The sequence below is a fragment of the Bidens hawaiensis genome, unplaced genomic scaffold (genome assembly GCF_021521415.1).
Source record: "Bidens hawaiensis isolate Kalapana, Puna unplaced genomic scaffold, B.hawaiensis_p1.1 tig00008515_1, whole genome shotgun sequence".
Classification (NCBI taxonomy): Eukaryota; Viridiplantae; Streptophyta; class Magnoliopsida; order Asterales; family Asteraceae; genus Bidens; species Bidens hawaiensis.
The window spans coordinates 928,641-943,945 of NW_027491608.1; the positions used below are offsets into that span (position 1 = coordinate 928,641).

A 15,305-nucleotide genomic window follows, 5' to 3' on the forward strand; every position below is an offset into this window, starting at 1 on the left:
AAAATAAGTCCAATACAGCTTGCTTTCCCATTATTATCTCCATAACTTTTTAATTTCGTTTCTTTTATTTATTTTCTTCTATGAACTCTCCATATGTGATGAACTTAACCTTTTGTCTTAAGCCAAGAAGATAGAGAAGAAAGTGTTAATAGCATTAACATAGACAAAAGGGTACATAAACATATTTCGGGTTACTCCTTGATTGTAGGAGTCCTGTGATATCAAAATACAAAAGCTGACTTTTGCTAAGACAGACCAACTACAACTTTTTAAACACCCTTGGATCTTTAGACATGTTTATCAAAAGAAATGTGTAGTCCAAAACAAAATATATTAACAGAGATGTGCTCAAACCAAGTCCATAAGATATCAAATTTATATACATTTACATATTTGTATTAATTTTCATATATATTTTTATTATTGTTAGATTTTATATTACTTATCAGTTATCGGAACTGAATCTATTCCTAAAACTAGATAAGTTTTTTGGTAAGTATAATTAAATTTTAATTTCTCTATTTTATTATTGGCAGAAAAAGACATATAGTATTCGCATCACCAGATAGAGAAGATTCGTAAGCCATCGAGAATATCATCGTCAGTGATCCCTCGCTAAAGTTCGGTGTGGGTGGACACTAGGTTATCCGTATAAATTACCCATCCCGGCCTAGACTTCCTACATATCTTTACCAACGGATACTCATTAGTATTGACTTTCACCAACAGATTGCTGATAAAGTGTTCGTCGGTGATACTCATTTGTATGATACTGATATTCGATTTTGGATTTGCAAATGGACACACTATATGAGGATTAGTTTTAAGGGTGTTCGTGGACTGCTTATTTGTTTGAAATAAAGTAAAACAAAAATTGATAAATGATAGTTAAATAATTAGCAACCAAAATATCATATAATTGTTAAATTTCAACTAATTTCAATTACTACTACAAGAAAGAAAGATAAAAAATATCAAGAGGAATGAGTCAATACTAAAAGGTCAAAATTTCTTATGATACATGATCTCAACTCTTAACAAACATACTACCCAAAATTTTCTTAAATCTTAAATAAATACACTGACCCAAAAATTTCAAAGCATTAATTATAAGATGATCTTAGTTGTTGTGTTGACCATGAACCTGAGTTGACCTTGCAAAGCTTCTTTGCCTTAAGAAAGACGTGTGTTTCTTTGAAATAAGTGGTTTTGGGAGGGTATGTGACTTGTAGCTATCTAGACCACCTCCATAACTCTTGCTGTTACCTTTTATCTTCCTCATTTTATTGTAAGGATTATTAATCTTTTTAGGAAGATCTTCTATGCTCATCACTCTTGCAAGATTTGTAAATGATTCTGATTTCCCATGATAATACTTTGATAATCCTCTCCTATAATAATTATATAAAAAACAAGTTTAGCATATGTTGCTATTTTTTGTATTGATATAATAATATTAAATGAAATAAAACTTACTTGATAGGTAACTGGACCATGAGGTCAGATAAGTCAATCACAGAAGATCCATTTGAGTTGAGTGAAGATGATGATGATGAAGATGAAGCTTCATCTAGTGAATCAAATGAAGAACATGAAGAGATTGATGATGATTCATTTGAGATTGTTGAAGTTTCTTCATCAATGGATGATGATTTGTGATGATGATGATGATCTTGAAACATTTGTTTATTGTGTTCATTCATTGTATGAGTGTCCATCAAAAGATAAGATCTAGGATTTAAGGATTAATAATAAAGAAAGTTTCAAACTTGATGACTCTTTCTAAATGAGTAGTCAAGAGCAAAGGAGTTGAAATAGTGAAATACTAAACATGGGTTTTGGAAGTTATATGGGGAGCATATATGTATATATATACAAACATATTATGAGGACTCGTGGTTACAATGGACTCGTGGCAGACATCTGTTGGTTCCATTGAATGGGATTTAGTACCTTACCAGTTGCACCCACTTGCCCAAATGCCATTCTGGATATGGATATGGATATGGATATGGATATGGATATGGATATGGATATGGATATGGATATGGATGGAACTTTTCAAGATTAATAAATATAAATTTATATAATTATCCTAGTACACCTTTTAATAATTGAGTGCCTTTTTAATTGATCTGGACATGAAACAGAATATATTAAAATGTGTATTTAAATGTTAGTGTAAATTTCTTCTTCTAGGGTGGTTTCTTTCTTTCATGTTAAGACTTAAGATAACACCAGTGTTGATAGTATTGCATGGTTTCTTTCTTTTAGTGTTTTGCAAAAGGCTACGATTTATCTGTTAGCTTTAATAAAAAGTTGACAATGTGTGGATTAATTTTAAGCACGTTACCAAGTTAATAAAAATGCTTAGCCAATCAACTTTGGTGAAAGATGATCGTGTGCCCGCTATCTTAGGTGTTTGTCACATTTTTAACGGTTGATTTCGCAAAATAACCTAAAAATGTTGATGAAATAAAGGTTAAACTTCCATGCTTGTCATCCACACTCATTAATGTACCAAATTAGCTTATCATCACAAGTTGATTATTACATTACATGATAACCTCAATTTAATAATTTTTTGTATGCATGATTATACAACCTTTACGTATAACCCAAATATGTTTGTTCTTTAAAGTAAACGTGCGTCAATTTGTTAAACGACGTATACCAAAATAAAAACATGTAAAACTTCATTTGAAATATACATCTTTATTGTATGTATATAGACTATAGAGAGAATTTGGTATCAAATCATCTATCATATTTCCATACAAACGTTACATTATTTTTCTTCAACCCTTATGTCTAAAACTGATTTTATATATCCCAAAACTTAATTACATAAAAAGTAAAAACCAACTTTATACCTATTTAAGAAAACAAAAACACTTTTAAGAAAAATGTATTCCTAGACAATGTAGGGTTGATTTTTTACGTTTACATCAAAAATGTTGGAAGAAATTAAAAGTTGGAATTAATTAAGGAATATATTTAGTTGGATATGAAAGAATTGGTGGTCACTATCTGTGATGGAATTCCGTAGGCGGATTAATATGACCAACGAAAGAAAAGCGTGTCGAGAATAAGCTTTAAATTGTTTATTTCTCCATGCCATCCTCACATTCCATATCCTCACATTCCATGCATATCCTTTTCCTCTATTTAATTTATTTCTTTTTATTTATTTATATGATTATTATATGTATTTCTAAGTACTATTCAACGTGTTTTTATTTTGTTTCATACGTTTTAATAAACCAAAAGAACACTACCTAATTAGGAAACATAGAGAACCAACTAAACTAATAAGGAAACATAATTAGGGTCAATCCCTTGTTTACTTAAGCAACTAGAGAAACAACTGGCTGCAGCCGGACCTTGCTATTCCTTATTTGTTACAGCTTAAATAGGAAAACTCGACTCAAAAGTCAAGACTGATGGGCGCGAGAGCACGCTAGGACTACGAATCCCACATTTGTCACTGACACAACCAATGTGAGGCAAATCTTATGCCTTGCAACCCATCCATAGGGGCTAATGCCCTCGTCGATCATGGCTAGCTCTCTCCATGTTGGCTCTGATACCATTGCTACAACCCAAACAAGAGAACTCATTGAGTTTTCATGTTTCGGCTTTAACATTCTCTTTCTAATTGGCTGACCCGCAGTGAATCGAAATCAACATTCCCACAATAATAAAAAAAGACAAGTGGTTAAAAATTTTAGTATTATTAAGAAATTTGTATATACGTCTAGTAAATTCTTATGTATTAAAACCTTTTACGGGCGTATATGAATTTTTAATAATAAAGAGGGTATACCGTATATGTATGTGAACTCTACCTATTTTAGTTACAACTACTAAGTTGAAAAGCTGAAGATCTAGAACAACAAAAACGTAGATATGGATTAAAAATATATATACACCCGAGTCACCGACAATGTTGATTATAGAAAATATAAAAAAGCTTATTTTATTAATACCTTTGGATAAGAATAATACGATACTACGATTATTATTATTTTACGTATAATATAAGCCTAGAAAAGTCTTAAAGCTTGACTCAACAATATGAACCAACTCACCAAGTCGTTTATTGTCCTCGGCTTTGATATATTTTCTTTTTAGGTTGCTATGTCTATGGTCACATAGTCAACTAGCAACAAACACACGTTAGTCGTTCTTATCGTTTCTTTTAATTTCCTCATATCATCTCCTTAAATTTCCCGAAAGTAACGTCTTGAAGACCGGATCTGATCTGTTTGAAAAATATATATTTTTTACGAAGGCCTTTTCTAAGGCCAAGAATCGATAGGAACGCCAAAACACGAAATTGGATAAATCTCAAATATTTGTTTTAACAAAAATCAAATATCTCAAAAAAGTTGATTACAACTCAATAACTCATATTATAGCTCGACATATATAGACTAACTTTAGCTTGATAAACTACAACTTAAATTGGTAGGTTGTGCCTGTTTTAAAAAGATCTTTCACATCTTCATTTTTCATCTCTATATTTATCATATACATAAAAACTTATTTTAGTATTTTTCTCCTCGATTTATACACTGACAATAATTATATAGATGGTGAAATGCAACCTTCTAAATATGTGCATTGTATAAAACCCATATGTAAGTAAAATAGATAATAGGATGAAGATGTGAATCTGAGTATTCTTTATATTATTCACTAGAATATAAAGATAGTCTGTATAGAGCATCAGATGTGAATGCTCTAACTATAACACCAACTTTGATCAGCTTATCAATTTTGTTTCTCATGTATTTATCGACTTGTGAAAACGGTTCAAAATTAACAACTCTTTTCGATACGTAGGTTTTGAGCTCGTATCTTCGCGGAGAAAAATTCATTTGGAAGTTCCATTTAACTGTTTTTCATTTTTAATAAGTTTCTTCATTATTTCAATTTCTTTAAGAAAACAATCTCTCTTTATATCATAAATACTACTTACATAACAACTTATATACTTGAAATTTATTGGTGTTCTTAACACATAATAATCTTTAAAAATATTTCTAAACTTTTATTTATAACATCATCAATTGTGAAAACACACTGGATAAGAGGTGTACAAAACCACTTTTAAACCCAAACCGAACCGGTTTGGTCAACGTCTGGCCAAACCGGTTTGACTCAAGCAGGTTCGGTTTATAAACCGGTTTAGATGCAAGATAGGCCGACATGGTCCAAGTCGGTTCGATCCGGTTTAGAATCGGTTTTCCTCAAACCGTTCGGGATTATAGCCGGTTTGGTAGATTTTTAGGGAAACCAATCCTGACTCCTGAACTGGCGATTTGGGTAAAATCGGATTTATTATCAAACTGGGTCGGTTCAATTTGCATAAAACCGGTCATAAAACCCTTTTTTTACACCTCTACAGTGGATTGGTTGGGATTCCTGATTAAATCAATTCCCAAGTCCCAACTTGTAATAAGAAATGGTCTGAAATCAATGGGCTTTTTAAAGCTAAGCCCAACCCACTTATTCTAGCCCAACTTAATCCACGCTGTCACACCACCAACGGCAATAATAATAAGTTAACAACCAACCACCTTTCTCATTCACCACCATCAAACTGCCATCATTGCTGCTTCATCCTACAGCCTCTTTACAGTCATAAAGCCTTCACAATTATTAATTAATGTAAAACTAATGCCTTCAAACAATTGTATATATTAACAACTAATATTACTTAAATTATTCTTATCAAAACTAAAACAGTCTTTCAATTACTAATTAGTCTAATGGCAAATTGGAACCGAGTTCCGAGCACCACCGCCGTCACCAATAGCCTCCGGCCGTCGTTCTTCCGTCGCTAACGACGAGTTTCTCACCGAGTGTCTTCACAGCTCCCTTCGTGTGCCTGATCTCGTGTTACCTGATCGCGTATCTCCAACGCAAAAGTCGAAACTCGAGAAGCTTCAGAAACTTGATTACAAGTTACTGGACTCGGTTGATGGTGAAGAGTATGATGTGATTGCGAGAACTGGCTGTTTTGAGATGGTGAATCATGGAATATCTGATCGGCTTGTTCGGTTGGGTTTGGATTATGCTGATGGAGTGTTTGAGTTGGCACCGGAGAAGAAGGCGGTTATGACGAGATCGGGGGATGCGATGTACGGTTTTGTTGATTTTTATGGAGATGAGAAGGAAACCGGTGAAGAGTTCGTTTGGTGTAGAGACGAGGCGTTGAGGTCGGAAATGGAGGCCATTTTGCCTCCTCGGATATCAAATTCCAGGTGAATAATGCATTACAATATATAAAGAATTGAATAATGCATTACAAATTTACAGTATATACCGAACTGAATAATGCATTACAATCTGAATAATGCATTACAAACATCTTGAATGAGAATATAAAGCTAGTTTTCATATTTTTCAAACTAATATATGTTGGGGCGAGAGAGCTACTTAATTTTAATTATACCATTTGCATTTAATTCTTGACAGAATTACAAATTTTGTACTTTAAATATATGTGATTTATGTACCAAGTCATTTAAAAAGTTTACTTGCGGACAGTGTTCTTTATATGACAAAATACATTCGTTTTTTGTCATTTACACTAATTGTTATCCAAAAACTCAGTTAAATCTAAATATTTTATTTATATATTATTTTTTTAATTATAAATATTAAATAGTATGCGTAAAAAGACTTAAATGCCCTAACATGTCAAGACTTAACGGGGTTTTTGGATGACAGATAGTCAAAATGACGAAAATCAAATAAACATGTCATTTAAAGGATACCACATGCAAATAAACTTTTTAAAAGACATGATCCATAAATTGCATATGTTTAAAGGACAAAATTTGTAATTCTGTCTTAATTCTTTTGATTTTGTTGCGGCTGAGGTTATGGAGCTACTTAGTTAAGTCAAACGAGTCAATAATAGTAATGTTAGCACACCAAGAGTTATGAAAGTAATTTGTAAACGAATTAGTCTTGCCATTAAAAAGGACTAGCACTAGTGGTGTAGTATGTTGCCCGTCTTCTGTTTTGATGTAATCGGTACTCTTTAATTATTCATTAAAATTGTTTATCCCGTTAAGAAAGTCTATATATATATCCAATAGTAGTAACATGAATCTAGACATTAATCATTTGCACAAATCAAACTTACTTACAGCCAAAGCCTGGAGATCCTGACTACCGAAATTGAGAAGATATGCGGAATCATCATAAAGTTTATGCTCAACAACACTCCAGGAATATCAGCATTCCTCGACAATAAATCAAGCACGAAACAAACTGCCGGATCCATTTGCTACTTCTACCGCCAAAATCCGGATTCAAAAACAATCATAAATGAAAATGACCACACGAATGCCTTAAGGTACGACATGATCCGAATGCTGATTAGAGGATCCGAGCATTCTCACACGCTATGTGTTCACGTATGCAATGGATCCGAGTTTCGTGTGTATTCGAAGAAAGGCTGGGTGTCATATAGTCCAGAGCGAGGCGCGCTGTTGATCACTATTGGTGATCAGTTACAAAGATGGAGTGAGGGGAAGTATAAGCATGTAATGGCAAGGTTAGTGTTTAAAGGTGGTGATTGTGTTTCAATGGCTTTTATTATAATCCACCACTCATGAAGGAGAAAACTATTTCAATTGGTCACCAAGTTTTGTTTATTCTCATTGTGACTCTATTTTATAAGTTTTATTGTAATTGTAATTAAGTTATTTGAACTTGTAAGAGTGTTTATTTCATTGTAAAATTCCTAATTATTTTGTTGAATTCGATTGCGAAAATTTGATGATTATACATTAATTTTGTGTTTGTAACAAGTTTGAGATTACAATATTTCTATTATCACAAAACATGACAACTTAATCTAATTCATGTTTATATGTACATTTCAGTTCCTTAAAATCTGTTAGGAACTTTATTAAGTAATAATAGTACAAAGCTAACTAGTTTCAACCTTAGGTGATTACATGGAAATAAAAAATATATGTATGAATAGAGAAAATTAGGGTGTTTTTGTAAAACTAGTGAAAATATGACGTAACCGCTAATTAACTCTCTGAGTTTGTAGGTGTTATCAGACCTAACCAGAGTGGATAATCTAACAGTTTTGGTGTTCCATCATAGATAAAAAAGAAAACGGACTCAGTTAGGTTCGGTACTAAGTCCGTTTTCTTTTTTATCATACAATGAAATACCAAAACTGTTAGATTATCCACATTGGTTAAGTCTAATAACACCTACAAACTCGTCGAGTTAGCTGTTACATCATATTTTCACTAGTCTGCTGACACAGTGACTTAAATCATCAGCATTATATGTGATCAAAACAAAGTGAACCTGATAAGTGATAAGAACATAACTTCTTTGTAGTGAAAGTAACATACAGTCTAATATGACTAGTTAGATCAAAAGCTCGAGCCAGAAAACAAACTAGTTTTAACCTAGAGCAAGACACTTGACACGTTAAACGTCATCAAAGCCTGCATTAAATAAGCATTCAAAAGACAAGATCCGAACAGTAAACCATCCTTTTACTACCCAACAAAACAAACACAAAAAACGGCTAAAACTACCGCACCATCTAGTGACCCGGTGAAGACTCAAACAAACGACCAGCTGATAAACATAAAGCAAATGCAATAAGCCTGATCTTCTTCATTCAACACTTTCCATGCTACCGCTCGCTCATAAGATACCGGCTTCCCCATATTCGACAAGATTAAACCCCCTTGAAGACACCCAAAACCCTGTTGTATTATCCGTGGGAACTCTGAGCACATATCTTTTTTCCCATTTTCATCGAATATTTTCTCCAAACTGATATCTTGTAGTCCCAATAATGTGGTTTCAAGCATATCTAGACCAGCTTGATTTGCAAATGTAAAAACCGGCATCGCCTGCATCAAACCGTAGATGTTTAGTAGTCAATAACATAACCAAAACCACATAACCCACGAGCCCCTGGTTCAATAATAATAATAATAACCTTCATTGAGCAGCATATGATTGCATCCGGGTGGTGCCACATAGATTTAAGAATCGAGTCACTCCCTCCACCCGCATCTTTAAAAAGTTCCATACCCGAGTAGCACCTGTAACTATTGGAAATCCAACGGGCTAAAGTATGTGCTTCGGGAGCACCCAATGGTGCCTGAACACCTCTGTTTGGAGACGGGGATAATGCAGAAGCGACCCTCTGAACCGATGATATTATGCTGCGGACGTACTGGCGGGCCATAGCAGCTACACTTTCTTGCATATGGCTCTCAAATGCAAACTCAAAAGCAATTGTCATCACAGATCTTGCATTGCCAATACCGACATCTCGCTCGCCAGATAAATTATTCCCGGACCCTTTGACTTCAAGTGCAGAAGCAAGATCAAGTGTTCGGTTCGGGCTTGAACCCCCCTGTTTGTATATTGCAGTCGAATTAGGTACTAAAATGACTGCAATTTAAGGTATAAAAGTACTCACCTTGCAAGAATCGAGAGGAATGATGCGAAAACCGGAAGCCAAAAGTGGTGTCTCGTCCGAAAACGAAGCGTCGATTGGAGCAAATATAAGTTCTGAACACATACCGACCGCCTTTTCATCCATTCCACTGCATAGCTATTATATTTACATTAATGCAGTCACATAAAAAATGTCAGAATATTAATAATTTAAGTATATGTTAAAATAGAACAATAAACAAGAACCGTGAACAACGCGTACTTGTAGTAAAAACATGTCTCGACCCATTAGTGCATCTTCAGGACAAAACCCGGCACCTTCCAGCTTGATCACCTCCAAAAGCTATATACCACAAAGATATAGATATATATTTGACCAGGTACATACTAGGATTCTTTTAAAAAGATAATAAAGCAAGTAAACTACAGTGGCAGATCTAGAACACAATCTCAAGGATAAAGTTCAATTTGTTTTACTGTGTTTCATACAATGTAAACAAAATAAAAAGAGAAACGTGATATTAAATAAATCTAAACACATGGGTTGCAGATTTATCCTCTTCGGTTTTCGAAAGCTAGATATTGAGCCATTACAACGTTTTATTTTACATTATCAAATGTTTCTATTAGATATTGAGCCATTACAACGGTTTTCGAAAGCTAGACCGAACAAATTCAAGCACGGTTCAAATACTCATTACCCATTTGATTGTGCAAATCCATCTTGATAAGCTTCATATTAGAAGAAACATCTTTTAACGGTTGCAATTGTAACCGGTAAAATCAACGCTATGTTCAATATCTGGTAAACCAGAAAGGATGCCACTTTACTTTGGTTTATCGAATATTGAAGCTAGCGTTGTTTTTCGTGGTTGCAACCGCAACCGCCAAAAGGTGTATTCCTAAAATGAAGTTTATCAAGACATATTTGCGCAGTCGCATGAGTAATGAGTTTTTGAGCAATGCTTTCATTTGTGCAGTCGAAAGAAAGACGTCAATAAAGTAAAAGAAGAGGTTGTAATGACTCAATGTCAAGTTTTCAAGAAACCGAATACAAGTATGCACCTCATGTGTTTAAATTAATTTATTATCATGTTTTTATTTTTGTTTCGTTTACATTGTATTAAATACGGTAAAAATAAATAAATAAATTATAAACTTTAAACTAAACAGCAAACATAAAACAAATATGGTTAATGGGTCATTGGGTTTTAATTATTTTGGGCTTTAAACTTTGGTTGAGGTTTAATTGGTTTGAGCATTAAACAAACATGGGTAATATTATATTTTTTCAAGGGTAGCAAGATACAAAAACCGACAAAATATATATATTTTTTTTGCACTACGGACGGAAAGTTGAGTGGTGGCCTGTATGTCCGCCACTGGTAAACTAGTAGTGATTAATTACCTCTTCATGCTCGATTGTTTGAGCGAGAGGAAGAATAACTTGAGCCCCATAATTACCGGCTTGGGCACCTGGCAAGCTACAAGGACCAAGTTTGATCGCTGCAGCCGAGTAAGCATCAACATTGTTGTCTGCCCATTCCGAACGGTGCTCCCTCAAAAACCGAAGCAAGAGGGCCGGAGGGACATCCTAGAAAACACACAAAATATTAAGGTTTTGCACACAAGATAGTAAATGAACATAATTTAAATTAGTAAATGAATATAATTTAAATTCATGACCAACATAAACATTAGCATTTGATGGCTGACCTGTAAAAGCATAGATGCTTTTGCACACAAGATAGCGGTGTTAACAGACGGGTATCCGTTTGAGAAGGAAGGATTTAATCCCACTAGCTTTTCAGGTGAAGAGTTTACGAGAATTGAAATGTCATCCGCTACATCATTACCCACTAATGACCATCCCTCGTCAGTAAACCCGTTTACAGCCTCGTTAAATCCCCTAACAAGAAAAAACAGGTCAACTCAGTGTATATTTTATCTCTACCAGATCAAATGGATAGCATAAATACGAGATAAAATTGCCATTTACTTATTAACGAGTAAGATCAGATTACATATTATTTCACGGGTCAAAAAGATGAAATTAAAAATAGCTAAAGACCGATACCTGCTCAACCGCTGGCTAAGTGCTCTTAAAGCTGCAGGCCTTCTTCCCCAATTAGGAGTACTTGGCTGAGAAACCTCGAAAGCTATTTGCCTCAGCTGGCGTAACGCCTGTCCAACGATTAACAAACGTTAAACTCCCCAAACCCGTTACATACATTTGAAAAAAAAACAAAGGATTCAAGGTATTACCATCATCGTCGTTTTTTGAGCTAGAATGGTTGGTGATTCATACAACGGGCGCAACACTTCCGGTACATTCCACGCCTAATTATAATCCACATAATAATCAAAATTCCAAAACATCATATATGCAAGTATATATCGATAAATCAAAATAGCATCGTATACCTCTAAATTCATATGATCCACAATGTGTATGATCGACCCGCCACCTTCACAAGGTCTGATAAGGTATCCACTAGGCAGCATTTCAGCCCGCACAAAATTTGGCACCGATGGTATGCTGGGACCGTTCTGGATATTGGTTAGTGATCTTTCACAGACCACTAAACTGCCATCTTCAGTAATGGAAGTATAGCGCAATAACCAGAAGTCACGAGCCGTAGCCAAAGTTGTAGGGGCATAAAGCTGCATGTATAAAAGTTCAATGGTTCCACCATTGGCAGTGGGCAGAACATCGAGGATATCAACGACTCGACAGTCACGAAACCACGAGGGGCGATCCTTGAGGATCTCAGCGACCTGAAATTTAAATTTGAATATATTATATATTCAAGGTGCCAGGTGGCATCAAGTGGATTCATGAAGCCAAATTTTTGTTTGAAATATGAAATTTGCTTACTCTTGTAGGCTCGAGACTGACCAAGCCGCACGCTCGCGCTGCCACGCCAGTGCAACCATGAGAAATAACAACGATTCCAATGGAATCCGGACCAGGCTACAATAACAAAGAAACAGCTGCGGATTAACAAGTCATGTTAATCTCTAAATGCTGATAAATAAATGTGACGGGATATTGATCGGGTACCTTCATTCCAGGCATCTGGACCCACTCGATAGCGGTTCCAGTTGCCTTCGAAAGAAACTCTGCTAAAGTTTCTTCTGCAATGGACAAAAGTCTGAAAAATTAAAAACAAAAAATTAGAGGCTTTGCCAAAAATTATATATTTACGAATCCCTCACTTGCAATACATATCTCATACAATGGTGTTCATAAACCCCCAAAAGCGGAGGAAGCTAACCGGCCGGTTTGAAATATGTATACTTCGGTTCACAGTTTACAGTTTGAAGCTACCCGTTTATTATTGTTTTTTTGTCATAAAAAACATTAAGTTACATTCATGAACAATCCTTATCATTTTAAAACTTAATACAAATCTATGCTTTTGTAAAAAAAAATTTCTAAAAACCGCAAAACCAAAATGTTAAACCGTAAAAACTGGCTGATTCAGGTTTGTATTTTTCCAAAAACTATGGTTACCGATTTTGGCCGATAATTTTCGCGAAGACCGTCCAAACCGTGAACACCCCTAAACAGCTATATGTAGGTATCTGATATACACAGATTCATAGGCCTATGGTATAAAAGTATAAAGAGGTTACATTTATAAAACCAAACTTAAACAAAATACATTCAAAGTCACAGCTATAATACAAAAATGTATTATTAGAAAACCAACTGACCCAGCAGGACTAGCATCCCGTGGAGGATGCTGGGGTGTTGACTGCCGTTGACCAACTTGACCACTAGTAACCACAGAGTCACAACTAGTATCGTTAGTAGCAACCTTAGTCTGCAATACAAATAAATTTAGAAACTAAATATCTGTACACAAAAAAAATTAATAAAAAATCACAATAAATAAAATGTCTCACATTTTGTGTATGTTGGCGAAAACAGCCGTTGTCATACACAAGCTGAGACACTTGCTTCTGCAACCGATCGTTTTCCTCCATTAACAACTTGTTCATAGCACTCAGCTTCCGGTTCACTGATTGAAGACGTGAAGCTTCATTCCTTTGTTTCTCTCTACATCTGCAACACCAAGATCAAACATATATATTAAGCTATATTACTATATTAGCAAAATGTGTTAAATATATATAACCCCCCCTTGTAAATAGAGGTCTACTTGAGATTGGCTAGCGGAAAAGCTCGAATCAAGCCGAGCTTAAACGAGCTCAAGCCTAGAAATAAGCTTATTTGATAAACGAGCCAAGCCTGAACTTCACTTATCGAACTCGAGCGCACTGCCAGCCTATTAATTTATAAATTTCAATATAGTGTATTTATATAATAATAATTATTATATACAAATTTATAATTAAAAATATATGTTTAACAATATAATTTTTATAAATGATTATTAAGTATATATTTTTAATTATAAATTTGTATATAACCTAGAATATATTATTTAGTTATTATTAAATATATTATTATAAAAAAATAAATTATTATAATAATATATCCGAGGTTATATACAAAGTTATAATTAAAATTATATATTTAATAATCATTATTATTATATATATAATTGTTATAATAAAAATAACTAAATAATACATTCTAGGTTATATATTATTAAAATATATATTTAATAATCATAATTACTATATATAAAATTATTATAATAAAAATAACTGAATAATATATAGACATATTGTAGGTTATATCAAATTTAGAATAAAATTATATTTATTAAAAAAATAGAAGTATATAAAAATTTAATTAATACATATAAAAATAATAATAACTCACAAGCCGAGATTGATCTTTAAAAAAGCTCGCTGAAAAACAACTCAAAAGCCGAGCTTAAACTTTAGTGAAAGAGCCTGAAACGTGCCAAGCTCAAGCTCTCATTAAAACTAGTTAATATCTCACATTACGCCATTATTTACACATACTTAAGAGTTGAAACAAACAACACATTATCAACAACCAACCAACCTTCGATTCTGAAACCAGACTTTGATCTGTTTGGGTTCGATATTGGATAAAAGCGGACACTCACGAGCGAGTTGTTGACGGCGAAGCGAAGTGGGTTTGGGACAGTCATGATACAGCCTCTCTAAAGCTTCAACCTGCTCAGGTGTGTATCGAACATACTTGCCATTATCCATTATATTATTATTATTATTATTATTCCCACCTTTACCAGCATCCTTGCAGCTCATTGCCATCATAATAATATTATATCTCACTCTTATTGTATGTTAATATGTGAACACCTTTACCCGAATACTTGCTAGTACCTAATGTTGGTGAGAGTTAATTGTGCCTAGTCTCTGGAACATGTTTTATGATGGTTCTGTGAAGAAGTAAAAGAAAAAGATTGACTTAATAATAATAATAATAATAATAATAATAAGAGAAGAAGAGTAAAGAAGATGAGAGATCTTTGCCTGGTGATTGATATGAAATGAAATGGGTGGGTGTTTGCTGCCTGCCTGTGCCTGATATGCTGTTTGTTGGTTTGCTTTTGGCTAGCTTGCTACTTGCTATTTATTTGTATCTCTACGAATATATTTGAATCTTTCTGAAAATTACGGTTTTACCCCTCTATAAGAGTGCTTTGATTTTTTATTTTATTATCACATTTTAACTATTTTTTTACATTTAAATTATTACTAAAATGAGTAAGTCTTGAGATATGATTAGATATGTAAAAGATATTGTTTGTTTAGTGGTAAGAGGTTTGTTTTTTCTTTAAAGGAAACACAAGTTCGATTTTCACTTGGGCCAGTTCGAAAGATATCTGGGATTCTGGGTGAAACATGAATCAGGCATATAATTCCAT

General features: G+C 33.9%; 1 protein-coding gene and 1 pseudogene across 2 annotated transcripts; one reads left to right on the forward strand and one right to left on the reverse strand.

Annotated features, from left to right (window-relative positions):
• Positions 1 to 5,214: 5,214 nt before the first annotated feature.
• LOC143529243 (gibberellin 20-oxidase-like protein) lies at positions 5,215 to 7,723 on the forward strand (annotated as a pseudogene). The gene is made up of 3 exons (XR_013134621.1): positions 5,215 to 5,331; positions 5,797 to 6,272; positions 7,169 to 7,723. The product of XR_013134621.1 is annotated as a gibberellin 20-oxidase-like protein (transcript).
• An 873-nt stretch (positions 7,724 to 8,596) lies between these two features.
• On the reverse strand, positions 8,597 to 14,864 carry LOC143529280 (homeobox-leucine zipper protein ATHB-15-like). The gene is made up of 14 exons (XM_077025104.1): positions 14,456 to 14,864; positions 13,381 to 13,540; positions 13,189 to 13,298; positions 12,533 to 12,623; positions 12,347 to 12,442; positions 11,893 to 12,246; positions 11,734 to 11,808; positions 11,546 to 11,652; positions 11,185 to 11,377; positions 10,877 to 11,062; positions 9,731 to 9,811; positions 9,491 to 9,625; positions 9,002 to 9,424; positions 8,597 to 8,912 (listed from the first exon to the last, which is right to left on the reverse strand). Exons 1-14 carry the CDS (start codon positions 14,689 to 14,691, stop codon positions 8,616 to 8,618), a joined length of 2,544 nt encoding a protein of 847 aa, XP_076881219.1. The 5' UTR covers positions 14,692 to 14,864; the 3' UTR covers positions 8,597 to 8,615.
• Positions 14,865 to 15,305: the final 441 nt, after the last annotated feature.

What these genes read in the sequence shown, in the direction of transcription:
- LOC143529280 (XM_077025104.1), bottom strand. Translation starts at nt 14,691, where the DNA reads ATGATGGCAATGAGCTGCAAGGATGCTGGTAAAGGTGGGAATAATAAT. An exon ending in TGGATCATATGAATTTAGAG is followed by an intron (nt 11,809 to 11,892) that starts GTATACGATGCT and finishes GATTATAATTAG; the next exon opens with GCGTGGAATGTACCGGAAGT. An exon ending in AAGCATCTATGCTTTTACAG is followed by an intron (nt 11,063 to 11,184) that starts GTCAGCCATCAA and finishes TGTGTTTTCTAG; the next exon opens with GATGTCCCTCCGGCCCTCTT.